The sequence below is a fragment of the Ambystoma mexicanum genome, chromosome 9 (assembly GCF_040938575.1).
Source record: "Ambystoma mexicanum isolate Mex_15411 chromosome 9, UKY_AmexF1_1, whole genome shotgun sequence".
Taxonomy (NCBI): domain Eukaryota; kingdom Metazoa; phylum Chordata; class Amphibia; order Caudata; family Ambystomatidae; genus Ambystoma; species Ambystoma mexicanum.
In genome coordinates this window covers 945,172,028-945,192,034 of record NC_090931.1, presented here as the reverse complement: position 1 = coordinate 945,192,034, position 20,007 = coordinate 945,172,028, and the positions used below count along the sequence as shown (strand labels likewise).

Genomic DNA, 20,007 nt, shown 5'->3' with positions numbered 1-20,007 from the left:
GGAGACATTAAACAGGCGATGGAACAAGTGTTTTGGTCAGAGGGAGGCATACCCCCGGAATGGTCTCTTTTAGGCTCGAGGCCAGCAGTAGCGACAGGCGGTCCAAGGGGTAGGGAAAGAGTGAGGGTGATGCTCACTTTGGCGGCAATGATAATGATCGCTCAGAGATGGAAGAGCTCAAACGTACCGATGTTCCAAGACTGGTTGGGTAAAGTCTGAGAGATCGTAGCGATGGAGTGGGCCTCCTATGCAATAAACAATGCAATACAGAACTTTGCAAGTGAATGGGGGGAGGTCCTCATCTTTCTCAGAGACGACTTCAGGATTGGCTGGCGTCCACAACATCTGAAACTCCTGGACCTGGAATGATCTTGAATGGACACTTAGAGGGACGATGAGCCATGCAAACTTTGCAGCAGCACCAAGGGGGAAGGGGGAGGGTAGAGAGGGGGGGGGGGAGGTAGTTCCGGGGTTTGTTATATTTGTTGAAAAATTCAACAAAAAGAATTTAAAAAAAAATTCAAAATGAGGTGGAGGGACTACACAATAGAATGGCTCATAGGCCATAATGGGCTATGTACGTGCATGGCTATGTAGCAATGCGTGTATATTAAAAAATAAATGTAATAATTATTTTTATCACGAGGATTCCCAGTCTGACGACGGGGAATATTCAAGCATCTGAATCTATGAAAGATACAATGCTAGAGAAGCATAGTTTAACTATGTTAAATGGGCCAACTATGAGCGATTCTAAAATTGCATTCACGCTTGTTGATGGACGCTCTGCCTCTACCATCGACTATGTATTTGTTAACAATATAGGTCTTATGTACATAGTCCATATGGACATTGTAAGCAGATCCGAGAGCAATCATTTCCCTTTATGCACTTTATTGGTCCTCCCAAAAACTACCAATGTTGTTTACAACTATGATGAGAATGGGCAGCTCTATGTAAATGAGGGACAGAATCGTATACAATGGCATAAGACCAACCTCGATAAGGCGAATACGGTGGTTACTAACATAATATCTGTGTTTATATCAGAGAGCTTGTCTGTTAGTAACAATAGTAGCAATTGCAAAATAGCTAAGTTTTGTGAGATTGTGGCTGCTATTAGTAACCACGTTCGGAAGCAAAGGACATAAATCCACCCTAGAAAACTCCAATAAGGTGATACACAGTAGATGTTACAAAGATAAGTCAATTAGTAAAGCAAAAAAGATTATGCGCAGTGAGATTGCGATAGCGACGTCATATATTCAAATAGGACTCGACTCAGAGTGTGTTCCGGCCAAGGTAAAACGCATTAAAATGATTAGACCCTGGCTCCGACACCATTTGCAAAGTTGTGAAAGTAAGCGTTGGCAAAAAATTGCTCTTCTGGCACAGTCTCGTAATTCAACTGGTATATGGGAAGCGATCTGTAATGCAAAAAAAAACACATTAAAAAAAAGAGTTTACCATAAATTGCATTTCTGAAAAAGTATGTACCTCCCATACTGCATCCACGTTAGGATGGAAAGAATGCAATGGTGAGGTATTTCCATTACCTTCCAATAGTTGGTCTTGTAAGGCATCTGTCCAAGATATTATTGATATTATTGTACAACTGAATAATTTGCGGGCCGCAGGCCCTGATGGTGTGTGCAACAGTTCATTAAAACTAGCCCCAAAACTGTGGGCAACCGCCGTCCACATGCTCTTCACATACATTGGAGCGATTGGTACGATACCTAAAACTTGGAAGGTTAGTCATATTATCACAGTCTACAAAGAAGGTCGATGGGATGATCCTAGCAATTTTAGAATCCTAGCAATACTATCTTTCCCTTCAAAGATATGTGCACGGTTTTGGTTATTTGAGCTGAATGATTGGATTAGTGCCAGTGGTATTTTGCCAAAAATCAAATTGGGTTCATGCAGAAATCTAGCACCACACACAATCTTGTTATATTTGTTTCAGCAATTGAATACGCCTGGAAAAGGAGAGAGTTGAGCGTTTACTGCGCCTTTATAGACTTCTCAGCAGCGTTCAACTCGGTCCTCAGAAACCGCCTATGGAAGAAGTCAATAAAATTGAATATTCCTTTGGGCCTATCAAAAATGTTAATGATTTTGTACACAGATATATCTGTACATATTAGACTAGATGCAAAAGGAAAATTGTCTGCACTAATACCAACAAGCTGTGGCGTTAAGCAGGGTTGCATGGAGGCAGCAACCCTGTTCAACCTATACCTAGTGGACATGCACCAGGTCTTTATGATACCATCAACCTGCCCTTTAAAAAGGTAGGCACTTCCCATGTGGGGTGGTTGGCTTATGCGGACGATTTGTTGTTGTTGGAATATACTCCATCAGGCCTACAGAGGTTATTGGATGCACTGGCTGTTTATTCCAAATTAAATGGGCTCACGATAAACATCAGCAAAAGTAAAGTTATGACCTTCCCAGTAAAAACATCCCCCAAAAAAATCGTTTGGCATTTGAACAATGAGACGCTTGAACAAGTTAATTATTACAAATATCTAGGCGTCATAGCAGATGACAAACTAAGATGGGAGAGGCAATGGCTATCGATTAAAGAAAGATGCCTAGCATCGGCCAGTGCAATCAGTGCCTTTATAGGTAGAAATAATGGCTATTCAGCCTATACTGTCCTAATATTGTACACAACAAAAATCCACGCAATGCTCTTGTATGCTATTGAAATTTGGGGACATAGACATGCTACAGACTTGAGGAAGCTTGAATCCTTGCTGCTTCGTAAACTCATGCGGCTACCTAGAAACATATCTGTTGAATATGTGTATCTTGAATTTGACGTGAAATGCTTTGAGTCTGAATTTATCAGTAGAGTTGTTATGGGTTATGATAAACTTATCAGACTAGAAAATAACAATTGTTGTACAATATGTGTGGGCTTTTGAGCTGTTACACCATCCACTGGTCACCTTACCCGTGCAGCCACTAAGCCCTCCATCTCAGGCCTTGATCTGCCTTCACCTTCTAACCTCATGTCCTCACTCCCTCAAGCAGCACGGCAGCGGCTCTACAACAAGAACACACAAGGGCATCCAACGCGCTATGGTCATATTCACCCATTGCAACGTTGGCAGCTGCCCTGGCGTCTTGGAGAAGGTTGACGGAGACGTTGGCCCTTTTCTTTGCTTCATCACACCCCCAGGAAGACCCGGCAGCGTTTTTGAAAACTTGGGTCATGTGACAAGGAAACGTGCTACATCATCAGTCACGTGATGGGGTCATGTGACACTCCTAGGCCCCTTCAAAACCGGAGAGAGAACGCTCATTCAGTGCTTCACAGCTGACCCAATCAGGCACTGTTCAGCGTCTTCCTGTCTCCACATCTTGATTCTGGACTACGGACTGTTCTTCTTGGATTCCTCTGTCAAGCCCTTGGATACTGTTTTGCTCTGCTGTTTCAAGACCTTTGAACTGCGTTTTTGGATTCCTTTGGATTACCCCTGGTTTCGACGAACTTGGCTGGCTTTTGACCTTGGAACTCTTAACGGACTGTTTTCGGATTCCCTCTTCCGTTACCTTTTGGAGTACCCTTTCCATTCAGGTCTTGCAGTGCCTATTTCTACAACAATCTATGCCTACCCGCTGCCGCTTGCTACACTCTGCAGCCACATGGAACACCTCCATTCTCATCTGTGCTTTTCCTGTCCCCAGACCCTTGGTAAGACACTTGATATTTGTTACCTCGCTATTCAGTGTATTGTTTGTCATTGTACTGACCCATTCCTTGCTTTACAGCAGTCGAGGGGTCACCGGTGTTCCTGGCGTTCTTCAGCACTCAAAAAACCTGTGGCCTCAAGGATCGCTCAGGATGTTATTTGTATCTTTCTGAGTGGAACTTGTGGACAGAGGCCCCATAATCTTCACGACCATCAAGTCATAACATGAGCAAATTCAGAATAGCAAATCTATGCAAATGCTCTGCAAAATCTAAACCTTGCATGCTAAATTGGCCTTTGGATTTGCTCAAACTTCAGTACATAATGTCCATCGACAGTTTAAAGGTTGGCTCAACAAGAGTTTGGCACTAGTCAGCCACGAACGCCACATTGTGGAGTTAGCAATGAAATCCTACAGTGGCCCTTATTGTCAATATAGACTAGAACGTGTATCTAGGCCTAAATACATCATGGCCTATCCCAGCCCAAAAACGTTTCCATTTTATCTGTTGAAGAAATTTAATGATAGTGAAGTTTTAGAAACCAAAGGTGCACAGCTGAGACTGTGTAGATCTAAGCGCATGTGCCGCCTACGTGGCTGTGAGGTAATAGAGCCTGTTTAACATTTGATGTTAAGATGTGACAGCCTGTTGGAACTAAGATTAAAATATATAAAATGTTATGATAATGCGATAACACTCTTTCCAACATTTGGCAAAATTTCATGAAGGCCGATGATTGTAACCTTATCTATTTTATGGTGCTATTCTATTTACGCATTGTTGATATTTTAAACTGTTTTTAGAAATGGTAATTCCGGTTATAAATATTTATGATACTATTAGGTTCTGTATGTTAGAATGATTTTAAGTAGGAAAATGCTATAAATGTAAACCTCAAATTTCAAATTGTATTAGAGACTGGCAATCTTTTTAGATGTCATAACATTGTTATGTCTTTTAAAGAATATTTTTTTTTTTTTTTTAGATATTTGTATTGTCTTTTGTATTGTAATATCTGTAATATCTGTTGTATATACATAGCCGATTATGGCCCAATTGATGTAGAAATAGCTCTAGATATTAATGTGATCCCAAAACCATTCAGCCTTACCTTGAAGAATCTACTGGCAAAAGCCAAACGTTTAGGAATAATAGACACTATGAAAATACATACAAAAAAAAACAGCTGGGTCTCAATTAAGTGTAAGGAGGACAAACTATGCCTCCTTAATGCTCTAAAAAAGAGTGAAGTTAATAAAATACAGGGGTGCCGTCAAATCAATATTCAGGCCTTTATGAAGCTTTTGAAACAATCTTGTAATCAGCTAGAAAAAGTGGTACTATCACAGGATTAATCACTGTTCTGGAGAGTTTAGCAAAGGACTAAGGGGAACTACTCCAGATGGTCTTACCACTCTTGATGGTGTCAATGAGTGGTGTATAAACTCAGAGCACTTTATAATCCACCCATGGACCACACACTTCCCTATGTAACCAAGAAATTTGAAGCAAATGCATTGTGTCCTACAAACACGAACTAAAGTACTCCAAGGCACTCAATTATATAGGAGCATACTAAGAAAGATTGCCTTATGTTGGGCAGCCAATCAAAGCGTCAAGCCATGATGTGGTCCCAATTGACTTGAACTGGCAATCTGGGTTCCTATCATCTAAAACTTGAAAATGCTCTCATGGGCGGTGCAACTGCTTCTAGTAGCTGGAGAGAAGCAATTATCCCCATTTTTAGTAAGGAAGATAGGATAACATTTCAGGTATAAGCTAGCTAACTTATTGAGTCATATGCAAATCTGTTTGGGAGAGTGGCCTACACGAGAATACAAGAATAGGTTGAGATTTGGGAACAGCCAAACTTAGTTTTATCCTCCTGTTCAGCAACATAAGCACTAAGACCAAATGGCTAACATAGGTCCATGACACGCTGGGAATCTTCAATCTGCATAACTTTTATTAAAATCCCTGGAGAAAAAGTGCAGCATGAGCAACTTCATTAAACAAAAGCCCTGTATTAAGCAGAAGAAAACTAAAGGTGGGGAGTGACCTCTTCGCTGCATAAGTAACCTATGAAACTGTTAACAAGGACAGAGGAAAAGTGTCTACCAAAACATCAGCGAAGGGAACACTTGGTAATCAATATACTTTTTTTTCTAAATGTTTATTGGTTGCAATTAAAACAAAAGTAACAATTAACCATTTACATTTGAATAACCTACAAATCCAGATACATTTCTAGACTAACAGAAAAAAGACACAAGGAACAACTTGATGAGATCCGAGAAATTAAATGCAACACCCTCAGTCATTGGCAAAGTCTAAGTGCTAGTACTGGTCCCACACCTATATCTACAAATTAAAAACATTTAATTGCAAATTGCCCCAACTTGATTGCTCAGAGTCCAAGATTGATTCACCACCTAACTCATTTGCTCGTGTGATTGCTTCATGGCGTAACAATGAGTCCTCAATAAATTTGAACAGCTAGACAAAGACTTGCCTGCTCTCCCATCAGAACCCACTGAGACCACTCTCAGTATAGAAGGGTTGTATAATGGTTGCAGTGAGCTTGTAGATGCTTAGAACGCGATTGATTGGATGCTGTGCAAGCTGTTATCAGATGTTTGTTAACAAGTTTAGATAGTATAATAGCTTGGACATAGGGATGGTAGTCTGATGGGAGGTCACTTTGTACCCAATGTCCACTTTAATGAGAGTTGGTAATCCAGAAGAGGGACGACCCATCGGCCCTTTAATTGCTGGATTAAGGAAGCATTTGGATCCATTGCAAAAAGGCAACTCCCTAAACCAAGTCTCCTGGAGACAAATAACATCATTCTCGGAGAGAGATTAATGCATGTGTGAACAATACACTAAAACCTCTTGTGTTCCATGAACAGCAGAGGATTAAAGAACTCTCCTCCTTTATCGTAATCTAATGGTTGCCGACACTCGCCAGGGAGCTTGCCAACTATTCACAGCTTACTGATTTAGTCAGCAGCCCATATCGGTCACAATTGTGCTGTTATCTATCGTGAATTTGACTTTCAGAAGATCCTTGTTTTCTGAATGGGATACAGCAGAGGGTTTGATATAAGCTAGACGATTAGACCTAGATGGAGGTATACGTTGTTTGCCATTCTTAGTGACTTCAATACGAGTCCAGGTCTTAGAGTTGTATCAGGCTTGTGTTGAAGAATGAGCTTTTTAAAGTTGGTGTAGGATGGCAGCTCATTCCCTTCATACTCCCTAAGATCATAGCCAAGGGGGAGTAATGTTTCACACTGCTTCAGAACTGCATTTTTAACTTTATTGGAATGCAAGTGTAAAATGACCCAATCTGTTTTATGCTCTGAAGGTAACTCGACCACCTTGATATCATTAGTCGACACAAAGCGGAGTTCACAAACATCCTTAAAGAGCTTCATGATGTTGGTACGATTCAGGATGGGCACATTAGAGCCATTAATAATCCGCTCTAGATGGATTTTGCACAGATGTCAAATTCACGGCTTTAGTGCTGATGGCAGGCCGGCGCTCCAGCTCCAATTTAGCAGAGCTTTTAGTTGGAAGTGTGGCATGTCACAGGCGATTAAGTTTTTGTTGCAGCGTTAAGATTTTTCTTTTCCCACAGTGTCATTTTTCGTTTTGTTGGGTCTTACAGGGGCTGGAGTTGAACGGTGGGCTGGAGGGTTGCCCAGAGCAACGCCAGTGGTTAAGATTCATTCTAAACCTTCCAGCCACCACCTCTTTGTTTTTGCTTTGTCACCCCGAGTGGGAGGGGTATGCCCAGACGTGGGTCCCGTGCCTGCTGGGCTTAGAGACCCAAGCTACTCCTCACTGATGAGCCCCAACAAGGGCGAAACATGTTTGGGGATGCTTGTGGTCTCGTGCAGAAGGGATGTGACCTAGCAGTTCGGGCTGGACTGCCCCTCTTGGGGTGGGGCCAAGCCTAATTTGCATATGGTCTTTCCCCTTCTGTAATGGCTTGGCAGGCGAAGAACGGTGGTCTGGAGGGTTGCCCAGAGCAACGCCAGTGGTTAAGATTCATTCTAAACCTTCCAGCCACCACCTCTATGTTTTTGCGTCGTTGAAAATTTAAGACACGTTTGTCTGTGGAGGAGGTACAATTTTCAACCGTTTAGGTCTGGAAGGATTTGAGCTATACTCTACTGCAGCTGGATGTCAGTGGATGTTGTAAAGAGGAAGCCTGACGAGGCATGTTTTGCACGTTATCAAAATAAATAAATAAATAAAAGTTCCCTTTTGGGGATTGACTCTTCTCCACTATACTCTTGTTTAGATGTTGAACTATAATATATGTAGTCTGTTATAGGAGTTAGAATTTGTTTGATGGACAACTTGTTTCCTTAACTGGGCAAATTGAAATAGACTTCCTAGATCATTACCCAACACTCTACAAACAAATGCAAACTGCAGTACTAATGAGGTTCGAAATCAGATGTAAAAAAAAAAAAAATACACATTAAGAATAAGCAACTCAAAATTGAATCATGGAGAACACACAAATTTAATATTTAAAGGTATCTGGAGAAAGAAAACACAGAAGCAACAAATGCTCAGAAAGCGGCATATGTTAAAGAAGGCTTCTAAACATTTTCACAAAAAGGTCAACAAACAACCATTTCTGGATAGTTTCAGATCAAAATATCAATATTGACAAAGGAAAGGGTAACATCTGTATCTTGGAAGACACATAGTCAAGGCCGATAAAGTAAAAAAAGCTAGTTATAGACCAACCTTGTCCTGGCCTGGGAGAGGAGGTACCCGTCAATGACTGTTCAAGTTCCTGTCAATTAAAAATATATTAAGCACTCAGATAATATAATGTTGAAGTGTACAAAATTACATTTTTAGTGCTTACTTTTGCCTTTTTGGAATCCGGATCAAATCTTTCAAGAATTAACTTTGCTGATTTATAGGTTTCTTTTTCCATCACTTCTTCAAGCTAGAACAAATGTCACATGGAACATAACATTAAAAATCAATTGCATTTTAAAGGACTAAAATAAAAGCAGGTTGTTAGTGTTTCCAAATGCCTTACACACGTACAACAACAAAAATAAAGAAATCCTGTAATGCACACATTCTAATTTCTGTTAAGTAATTTGTGCTAAACAGCTTCAATGCACTGAAAAAGCAATCGGTGCTAATTGTTAACATATAATGAGGAGTATAATTACATGCTCCAACTTAATAATGGACTGTGCAAAAATCTATCAGCTATCATTATTGAAAGTTATTAGACATGACAGCGGACGACAAGCAATTCAACAGATTGATGCCCTTGCAGAACTTAATGCTATTAATTCAAGGAAGCTTGTTAGCCAAGTGTTTTGCAGAATCAAGCCCGTGCCAATTAACTGCTGTCGGCATTGATTTTAGATTATTTATTAGCAGAAGCATTAAACAACTGGTTTGCAGCAAATGGCTAACATTCAAGAAATGAGAAACCCTTTTGAGGGATTCCGCACTAGCGCTCCAAAAGGCCAACACTACCTTCAGTTTGATTACATGAATGAAACATTGAAGATTAAAGAGCACAAACAAGAGCCCGGTTTACAACATAACTCGGGACCATAGGTCAATTTACGTGCGGGATTTCATTTGCAATATATTCAAAATACTGATTAGCTGATACAACGGTAATTTAAAACAGCAGTCCCCATGTACGAAGCTAACTTGTAACAAAGCCTCAATGCTACTGAAGAGACCACAAGTTCCTAAAGAATACAAACAAACATTTTACGCTAAATGATTTTTGATTATTCTAAAATACATGCACAGTACACAGTGTACATCATTGTGAAAAACGCCTGCATTTATTCTTTGGAATATGTTGACTTTTTGTAAACTGTAGATCGGAAACGTCTGAAAACTTCAGTATAGGGAATTTGCACTTATAGCCTCCACTAGCTGCAGGCAAAAAAACAAAAAGCGTTGGCAAAGCCAATCGTTTTTGCTTTTGGGTAGTTATAGAATCAGCCTTTTCCACATACTGCCATAATGGTACTACCTGAGTATAAGATAGCAACAGCTAGCAAATTGTTATTAGTACTACGCACTGCCAGGCAAATGCCATTCTAATGCGCAAGAGTCAAAACTATTGACTTTGTTAATGCTGGATTAAACAGGAATTCGGTGCAAGGGACACATGCTGGTAGATGCATACTGCTTAGAAGTCAAGTGGCTAAAGGCACACTTTGTTAAGACATTTTCATTACCAACGATGCTGGGTTTAAGGCTGCAATTAAGGATAGCTTCAGAAGACTGCTCAGAAAGCACATACCCAGTTCAAGAGATCAGGAAAGAGTTAAGTGGGGAGGAGCCAGTAGCCGGTGGGAATGGCCATAGCGAATGGCATGTGTATGGGTGGTAATTGGGTGGGCAAAAAGCTAATCGCCCTTTCCACAGGCTGTGTGTTCGTTTACTTGCATCCCATCTCTCTCCCTGTCTTTACTTACCATGACAATAGTTTCAGTTTATACGCACAGCAGCCTAAAAGCCGAAACTAAAAATGTGGCAACTGACAAAACAACAAGCACTGGAACACCACTTGGTCTGGCTTTATTTTATGCCACTCCTCTCACATGCTCAGCTCCATCCATCCATCATATGCCCAAACACAGCCTCAATGGCTAGGATAGAGCCCAATATGGGGAGGTACTTCCATCATGACCAGTGTAGCGTGAACTGCGTAAGTGCAGAAAAATCCACCCAACTGTGGAAAGACGAAGCCCAAATCTAGCCGTGTGTGAAAAATAGATCCAGGTGAAATGAGCAAAATACATCCTTGTATGGTGGGTACAGGACCCCAAACACTGTACTACGATATCATGCCAAGTTTTTTTATATGCATTGGTTGGTACCAGAATGCTTGCACTTACCAAAGTCTTACCAATGCTTGTACTTACCAATGACAGAAACACATCCCTAAGAAAGCACCCACTAACTGGCTGCAGTGACCCCAGGGGTCTAACAATGCTGAATCCATTTTACTCTCCTCACTGATGTTACCTCATTCACTCTGCCTCATTTCAAATATGCTCCAGCATAGACCTATACCTTATTAAATGAGCATCACCCTGTGCAATGTCTGCAACCGGCCTGTATGCCCAAGAATATAATCTACTTTCACTGTCAGCACAACACTACAAGTCCCAGAATGCAGTATGCCTTAGGGGATGTAGACCAATCCGACCCACTATTTTACCAAGAATACACTATGCCTTAATAAACACGTCCGCAAAAGACCTTGTCCAGTAAACCAGCCAGCCTCTCTCAATACAGATAAACAGAACTAAACGTCAAAAAGGAACTCTACTTAACTAGTTGCAAGTATTCTTTTCACCCACCACCCCACAGGCCTACATGTCCAGGAATGCACAATGCTCAACAACATAAGTGCCCATTTTTGTGTGCATGACCTTCCCCAAAGTACAAATGTCTCCATGTGCATAGATACCTAGTAAATACACATTGCCTCACTGAGTACCACCATCACAGACACCCCCAGAAGACTACCTGTCACAATCTAACTCGAGCCCAACCCAAAAGCAGTACATGTCCCAGAATGCACAATGTTTTTTAATCGTTAGAGGATGAAATCTGACTAAACTAGAAGGCACTGCTTCACTTAAAGCAGATGCTCGAGCATAGGGTGTGGCAACAGTTGGCGGACTAGATGTTTTGGAAACACCCACCAGCCCAAACCTGTTACGTCAATGGTGAGGGAACATGGTAGTTGTGGTCCAAAACATCTGGAAAGCCAAGGGTTCCAGACTCCCAGAAGAGCTACAAACCACAGAATATCCCTGCCTCACTACGGAAGAGCTACCCCCACCAACCAGACTGCATGTTCAGTGTGCATATGTTCCTAGCAAACATTATGTTTTGTTTATTAGCATACATCCGTGTTGCGGTCCTGTAGTGAAATAAGTGAACAAACTTGCTGATGCGCTGCAGGGCACGCCTGTAAGTACAGGTTGGGGAGAGGCAGGTTATTTCTTCACATCGATTGGAGGAGACTAATGAGTAGGCAGCTATAGGAAGGAAGTGGAAGACATTGAAGTGAAAGAAAAGTATGAAGGACCATTATTACCAACTCTGCCTTTTAAGTGCAGAGGACCCTCCACCCCACTATATGCCCTGAGCCTTTATAATGCTCCGTGAAACGTTCATGAAAGTTTTCACCAAGATATTTTGTAAACCTCCAACAAGCCCCAATCCACCACCTACCACCCTCAAACCATATTCACAAGTCTGATAAATCTTGTGTGGCCAAATGGATACGGAGTCGCGCTGTTCATTGCCAAATTCTCAAGTAAAATGGCTTGCTTGAGGGCTACATGCAAGGCATGAGAGAAATTACACTGCGTTGTTTTGGAGATTGTTTCGATTCTTGGTATCCTGCATCGCTCTCAGGCAGGTTCAACATGCATAGTCCTATTTAAGTCTTCCAGTACACCCCAACTGTAGCTAAGGTTAGGTTAAAAAGTGCACATTTCTGTTGCAGGTCTTCCATTTCACTAGCAAAGAGCATTGTGTGGTTCCAGGTCTTGAAGACGACCTGTACAGTGCATTGCAAGAGATGTGTTATTTACTGTAGCATGCCAAGTAACACATTAAGGCTTCTTAGGAGAATTACTTTGACTTTCCAGCACTGAACTACCAAAATATGCCACACATTTGGCAAGAGAGACAACCTAACACACATGCCTATCCCAGAATTCACTCTGCCTCACTGGGACAAATCGTAACCACAATGCTTGGTAGGCACCCCCTCACAGCTCACAACAATAAAAGTAGTGGATAATATATTCTTTATGCAAATGCAAACGGAGGGCACTGCAGTGAGCGGTCCTGTCCCTGGGACAATGGCGTCAAATAAAGTATTTCCAACAATAGACCTAGAGAAACTCCCCAAGTGTTGCTGTGTGCTTACCACTTGGTCGATGAGACCATACCGAATTCATTATTATAGTAAATATCATTTTTCTGTACAGAAAAGCAATTTATGATCGTAATGGAGATTCAGTCATTTAATCATGAACACTTTATTGAAAACCAAGCCAATGCATTTCAGACCTAGTCCGTCATCAGGGTAAAAAAAGTCTATGCAAACAAAAAAAAGAAGAGGTGATAAATAAGACAGAAAGCATATAACATTAAACACCTTTGCTGCACATTTTTTATCTGCATCCAAAGCGGTTTGGGTGAGACCTTAGTGTCTCGGGTTTGTTTATACTAGAAGAATGTATTCACATTCGACATGTTATGTGAGTCTGGTTTATCTACCCTCCTTTCTTTTGGACGTTGTCCCCTATATGGTGGCGTATTTAGAATTTCGAGGTTTACCCTAGTACGGGATTTCACTAGCTTATTTTGCTGGTGATGCAGGTACATTCCTCATTTCTTTTTTATCATTTGACGATTCTAATTCCTCGGATTTTTGTTTGTTTACACCTTTACGTAGATTCAGCTCCTTGATATTATACTTTTGAGAGATTCAGGTTCATATTGCATTTCGTTTCGTCATTTGTATAGTGCCATTCACCATGGGTATTGGCCCGACACGCTGTAGGTTGAAAGACCTCGGAGAGAGCGAAGTCCGAAGCATGGGAAAGTTAGGAGGTGCATAATGGCCAATAAAGGTTATGAGGGCTTGGCAGAGTTCCTGCTAGCCACCCATGTCTAATTGGCATGTGTATGGGTGGAGAGATGTACACTAGGGAAATAAGATGGAGGGTATGTCTAAGAGAATAGTCTTTTATGTGTTAGCTACAGTTTGAATGTTTGTCGTGAAAGGTAGCTACATTTGTATGGCAGAAGTGTTGTGCAAAGTGTCATTCGAGTGGTGTGTGTGCAGGAGCGTGGTCGCACCTTGGTTAATTCCAGACGCAAGGAGAGCGAGAGGAAAAATGCATTAGTTCTAATCAAATGAAAGCCTAGAATTGGAACATTCAGCAAAATTCAAAAACATCTAAAACACCTCGGTTGATAAATGATGGTTGATATATTCTGAATGCTTCCAGCTATCAATAATTGGCTACATTCAAGACCCCACTTAACCACAAAGGCAGCATTCTGCCAACACCTGCATTTGAATACATTCTACAATTACCTAGAATGACGTACCTTACATTCTTCTCGCACCACAACTGCCTCCAACTGCACCTAGACAGTCAAATATTCTATTCTCACCTTGACACTACTCAGGTTAATGTCCTTCATTATGTGATCTTACTACCTGATTATGAACCAGACTGTCTACATGTACTCTTCACATGCATTTCCTTCCCACTGCACCCTGCTTGGGGGAGCCAGCCGATCCGGTGGCTAGGGACGCAGGCTGAAACCGGCGATATCAGCCCACGTTCCAAGCCGCCCGATTGTCGGTGCCCCCGGCCACCCCCCCCCCTTTTTTTTAAAGAATCCCCACTTACCTCTTCGCAGTGACGAGTGCCACCGCTGCAGCTCGTGTCGCTCCTTGCGCACTGCTCTGGATGGCCTACATGGAAATGGAAGAGATGCTCCGTATCAAGCCCCGCCCTCCCATTCCACAGTGGCCATCTTGGAATAGTCTTTTCTTTCCATAAAAAGGACGCTTCGAGGCAACCCGTTCATGGAAAGAAAATACTTTTAATTAGCCCCATTCCAGCCCATGGGACAGGTGTTAATGGCGTTAAGCACCAGTTCCAAGGGTTGGAACAGGTGGTAGCTTCGGTCATGCCTTTAACTTGGGCCACCGTGCTGTTACCACCCATTAACATCCTTCAATATCGTAACTTTATGTACATGGCAGACATTTGGTCTGGATGCAGAGGTTGAAATGCAGCTTTCTGCTACCGACTTCCTTAAAGTCTTAGCTACCATGCAGGGGGCGCAGTTGGCCACCAACCAAGATGGCTGCCCGAGTACAGAGCTCTGCGCTCTTAAATATCCTGATTTCAAAATCCTGCGGAACAGCGAAGATCTATCTGGGCCTGACACCAGCACAGTGTCGGAAGGTCGGAGGCAGATGCAGAGACAGTGGGGCCTGGAGCCGAGCTGTATAACCCGACCAAAGGGGACAAATAGCATGCTGCGGGTGGCGCGGTCTGGCAGAGGAGCAGCTAGTGAGGATTGGGGACTGCCCCTCCCCCCGGCTGCAGAGAGCCCAGCAGCCCAACATCCTGCAACGCAGTGTGGCGAGGGAACAGAAGAAAACGGCGGTCTGGGTCGCCAATCCGGAACCCTTCAATCCTCCCTATGAAGGAGGCGTAGGGCATCTACAACCCCGGCGGGCCGGTGTTGTAGCGTTGGACACTCCCAGGCCCCGACACGCTGGCTGGCGAAGAGATCCTGAAGGTTTGTTTGCATGGCCCCCCGTGGCGGGTGGCCGTGTGCGCTGAGAGCGAGTGGTAGCCCTGCCGTGCCGGGGAGGGGCTGCGTACCCACCAACAGCGAAAGGCAGCTGGTGCAGAGCCTGAGGGCTGGGCTGCCGCAGCCCTCCCCCGCAGGAAGCTGCTGTGGGCTGACCCATGCGCCCACTCGGGAGACTTGGATGTGCCGCTGCACCCGGAGCAGGCCCCCTATAAAGGGTCCAGCTCGCATCTGCCCAGCACACATTGTGGCGCACGCAAACTCGCCCCAGACAGCTGCCTCAGGGCTCCCCAGAGTGACAAAGGAAGTGATGGGACAGGGGAGGAGTGCCCAAGGATACTAGAAGGGGCACAATAAAGCATAATAGAAGCTGGGTGCCGGCCCCCATCCACAGCTGGTGATATCCTGGAAGTGAGAGAATGCACGGCTGGAGAGGATAACAGAGGAACACAAGTCTGGTGTCTGACCAGAAATGTGTGCAAATCACATATTGATACCCAACTGGAGCACAGACGGACAGAGCAAAAGAAGAGTCCCCTATTTAAGGGGTGAGAAGCCTGGTTCTCCATATTAAGTCATACTGAACGAAGCCCTAGCCTACGTCTCATCTAAGAAACGTAATAGTGGCCATGTGTGGAGCAGGTGGGCCCAAATCACAGATTAACAATAAACCCCTACTGGGCCAAAACAACACATAAGACACGTCAAAGGGAACACCATCAATTCAGGCCATGACAAGGGGAAATAAAGGAGACAAAAAGGCCCAATGGATGCCTTTACTAGCCCTAACATGCCACAGGAAAGAGGCAGAGAAGAGAGGCAGGGGCTACGCAAATGAAGCTACAGCGGGGGGGGGGCCCGACCCATATATGACGGCCCTCCAGGCCGGATTCACACCGGTTAACAGTAGACTGGATGACATCGTAAGCAACATTTCTTCAATCAGGTCAGACCTTCAGCAAGTGAACACTAGGGTCTCTGAAGCAGAGACCAGAATATGGACACTGGAAGATACATCTACTTCACATAGTAAAGATATTGAAGAGATTAAGAAGTGCATGAAGATAGTCCAGGCGAAGTGCGATGACTGAGTCAAGATCTTGTAGAAACAATATTAGGGTGGTGGGACTGGCAGAAAAGCCCCTGAACATTCCAATGGAACAGTATCTGTAGGAAGCGATACACTCCATGTTCACAGATGCCCAGTTCGCCCAACAATTCCCTATTGAACGGGCGCACAGATCCCTTGCCCCGCTGCCCGAACCAGGAGCACCACCGCACACTGTAATCGCACATCTACCTAATCACCGGGACAGGGACCCGATACTCGGTCTCTCCCGAAAAAAGGGAAAGCGGACATATGACTCAGCAAGAGTGCATATATATATCTGGATTTCTCTAATGGCGTACAGGTGGCTCGCTGGATGTACAATCAAGTTAAAAGGGCACTCAAAGCTAAAGCGATACCATACGCCATGATATTCCCGGCCAAGCTTTGGCTACAATACTCCGGAAGAGCTAACTTTTTTGAAACACCTGAGGAAGCCATGGGGTACACAGAGCAAAATATCCCACTTTCGCCGCATGGAAAGAACTTGCGGACACAAATTAACACTTGAACAATGGGCCAGCCTTCTAGAATAGACCGTAAGCATTATAAGGCCGGATCCGCTTGAAGATGGCGCAACAGCTTCTTAGGTTGGACCGGAATGTTCATGGTGACTGGGGCAATACAGGGCCTCCCATGGTTGCAGAATTTGCAGTTTCTAATTGGGGTTACACCGTCCAGTTGGGGGGATGGTGAGGGTGGGAAAGGGGGAATGCTAGTTGCCAATGCAGACTGGAGAAATTAATGGGGTTGACTGCACCCAAAGAGTGTGGGCGTAAATTGGGGGGAGTTGGGGAGTTATATGTTAATATTACACATTGCGGAAATAGTTCCACTAGAGTACAAAATATCAAGACACACGTTGAGTCATACCAAGACTGGAGGCACCCAAGCTGACCCACGAATTAGACTACTGACCTGGAACATCAGAGGTCTAGCGAACCCCATAAAAGCCATGAAGGTTCTTGCATACACAAATAGGCACAGAATAGACATTTTTATGTTACAAGAAACACATGTTACTATCAAGGTCACTGAATTGTTCGGCCAGAATTGGGGCCAAGAAATAATTGCGACAGACTACTCCACACAGGCCAGAGGCATGATGACGGTGATACATTGACGTATTGGGTTCCAAGTGTCGAGCTCCAAAGTTGACATTGGAGGAAAGTATGCGATTGTGTTGGGCACAATGCATGGGCAAGACTGGATCTTAATAAACATATATGGCCCAAATATAGACTCTCTTGAATTTTATCTACAGATACTGGCATTGATTCCCCCCAATTGATGGGGCTAGGATAGTCTGGGAGGTGACCTAAATACAATATTAGACCCCTTAAAAGACAGATCGTCCCAAAGCCACAGAAATACCACTAAATCTGCAGTGACCCTCTATCAGGCCATGGCAACCCAACCTCTGGCCGACCCCTGGATAGTTTCACCCACTACAGCAGGAATACACTTTCCACTCATACGTGCATGCATCTAGCTCCCGTATTGATTACTGGCTGTGCACTCCGGACTTCATCCCCCAGATAGGAGAATGTATAATATTACCACGTACTGTGTCGGATCACTCCCCGATCATATTAGATCTACAGCTGGCTGGCCTAGACCGATCCCCGCCTACCTGGCGTATGCCACCGGAATTACTGAGGTACATAGAGATAAAGAAATCTGTCTGCCCGCAGCAGTTCTGAGCGTAACATGGGAACGGTGGGGTCGGTCTCCATGGTATGGGAAGCCTTCAAGGTGTGGCTGAGGGGACATCTAATATCGCGGGTACATGGCACACGTTGAAGGAAGTCCGAGCCCTACGAAGAGTGGAGCCTTGTGCTCAAAAGTACCTGCACACGCTGGTGTCAACGGGCCAAGGGGAGTCTCTTCAAGGAAATCAGCCAGTTCAGAGCAGTGAACAAATGAGGACGAACAGATCTCCGCTACTCAGCCGCGGCCTCCACTTGTGGGCAGAAGCTACAGGCTACTGCAGGAGGGCGACCAGTTCCTAGCGTTGCTACTCACCGGTCCCCGATGCAGGCAGACCCAGGCTTCTCCGCGTCAGTTTCACTGCTGGTAGGTTCAGATACGAGTAGGGGACGTCTCAGCGTCGTGAAGATTCCGCGGCAGCAGAAGTTAGAGTTGAGGATGTCCCAAACGCAGAGAACCCGCACAGATTGTTACCACAGCAGGGCAATGCTGCGGCCGTGTGTATTTCAGCCTAATGCACACTTCTCACTTCAGACCTGGGAATGCCAAGTGTACGAATCGTGTGAATGCCAAGGATTCGGAATACAACAGCAACCTGACGGCGGTGACAGAGCAAGGCTCCTGGGTAGGCTGGTCAGTCCACTGGATGGCCCAGGGACGTTTTCGAAGGCTTACCTGCAGGAGATGATGAAGATGCCGAGAATAGTTGTTTCCACTATTCCAAAGGGTCGAAGTACCAGTACAGGCATTCTCGTTCGATCAGAGGCAGAATGGTCTCACAGGGCGACAGCAGTGCAGAGGAGCAGTCCTTCAGCAGGTCACCAGCGATTCCTCGGTTCAACTTCTTAGTTGCAGGATACTTGGCTCCTGTATCCGTCGTTCGTGAGAACTCAGGAGATCGACATGGTAGTGGTGTTTCCAGCCTCCTCTTATCCAGAGTTCCCTTCGCGCCAAAACGGAGAGGACCCAATGGGAGATCTGCTCACAAAACACTCACATCATACGTGGACCTATCGCGGACCACGGTGGTCCCAGGCATTCAAGACACACTAGACTCTCTGGCACCCAGAATGTGTATTGGGACCAGACATCCCACCCCACCCCACATCCTGGAGGCACACAAGGCATGCAGAAGCCGGCGAAAGCATCTCTGTTTTGCGGGAAAGTACATGCCCAAATAAGGATGGCCCCGGGTCGGCTCGACCTGGGGAAGGTGAAGGGGCAAGACGGTCAACGGACAGGACAAAACGTCGTGGCATGCGCATTTTGGAAGCCAGGACACCCATTTTGGCCAAACACAAGAAGAACGGTTAACAGGGCAAAAGGGAGTTCAAAACACAAAGAAACGATCGCTGCCACCAGTCCCGTCCGTGACATACTTGCACAGTTCGTTTTAAATCCATCGAGAGTTTCTAGGGCCTGTAGAATGACTAGAGACCCAAGAGCGCGATAATGTAAGTTACGGTGCACTCTTGTGCCATGTTGCGCGAAAGCTGCAACATGAGAAAAGAACTACGGAAAACAACGTTTCCCGGTACTGACTGTCTTAAGGGCATGTCAGTTTCCCCATAAGAATGGAGCGAAAGCCCAGAGGAGTGCGGCGAAAGGCTGCGCTTCTCTGGCAAAGTCTAGATCAGGGTGTAAAACAGCAAAAAGTTTGGGGGTTGCCACATGGAAGGAAAATTACCTACAAAATGAAATCTTTTCTAACAATGACCTGAGGGAGGGCAGGGCGCCTGGATCAGACGGAATCCCAGTTGATCTATACAAAATAGATCATACAGAAATCTCACCTAGGCTTCTAGAGGTCTGGGAAGAATCATCAGGGACCGGATATTTCCTGAAACCATGAGAGAGGCCATAATCACGGGCTTGCTAAAACCACATAACCCCCCTCACAAGCTCTCCTCATACCACCCTCTTTCCTTAATCAACGTGGACAGTAAAGTATACGCAAAAGCAATAGCCAACAGACTACTCCCCTATATGAATAAATTGGTACACCCGGACCAGGCGGGCTTCGTCCGTTCCCGCTCCACAGCGCTCAACCTACGTATGTTCTTTGTGATAACCTTCCAACTGG

At 44.4% G+C, this 20,007-nt stretch overlaps 1 protein-coding gene across 2 annotated transcripts in view; it reads right to left on the bottom strand.

Annotated features, from left to right (window-relative positions):
* The window catches only part of LNPK (lunapark, ER junction formation factor), a 1,074,215-nt gene that overhangs the window by 532,430 nt on the left and 521,778 nt on the right, over positions 1-20,007 (bottom strand). For both annotated transcript variants that reach the window (XM_069616137.1, XM_069616138.1), the window contains exons 7-8: positions 8,607-8,690; positions 8,483-8,531 (exon numbers count right to left, since the gene is read on the bottom strand). In XM_069616137.1, the coding sequence (XP_069472238.1) occupies positions 8,483-8,531; positions 8,607-8,690 (133 nt within the window). The remainder of the gene's footprint in view (positions 1-8,482; positions 8,532-8,606; positions 8,691-20,007) is intronic.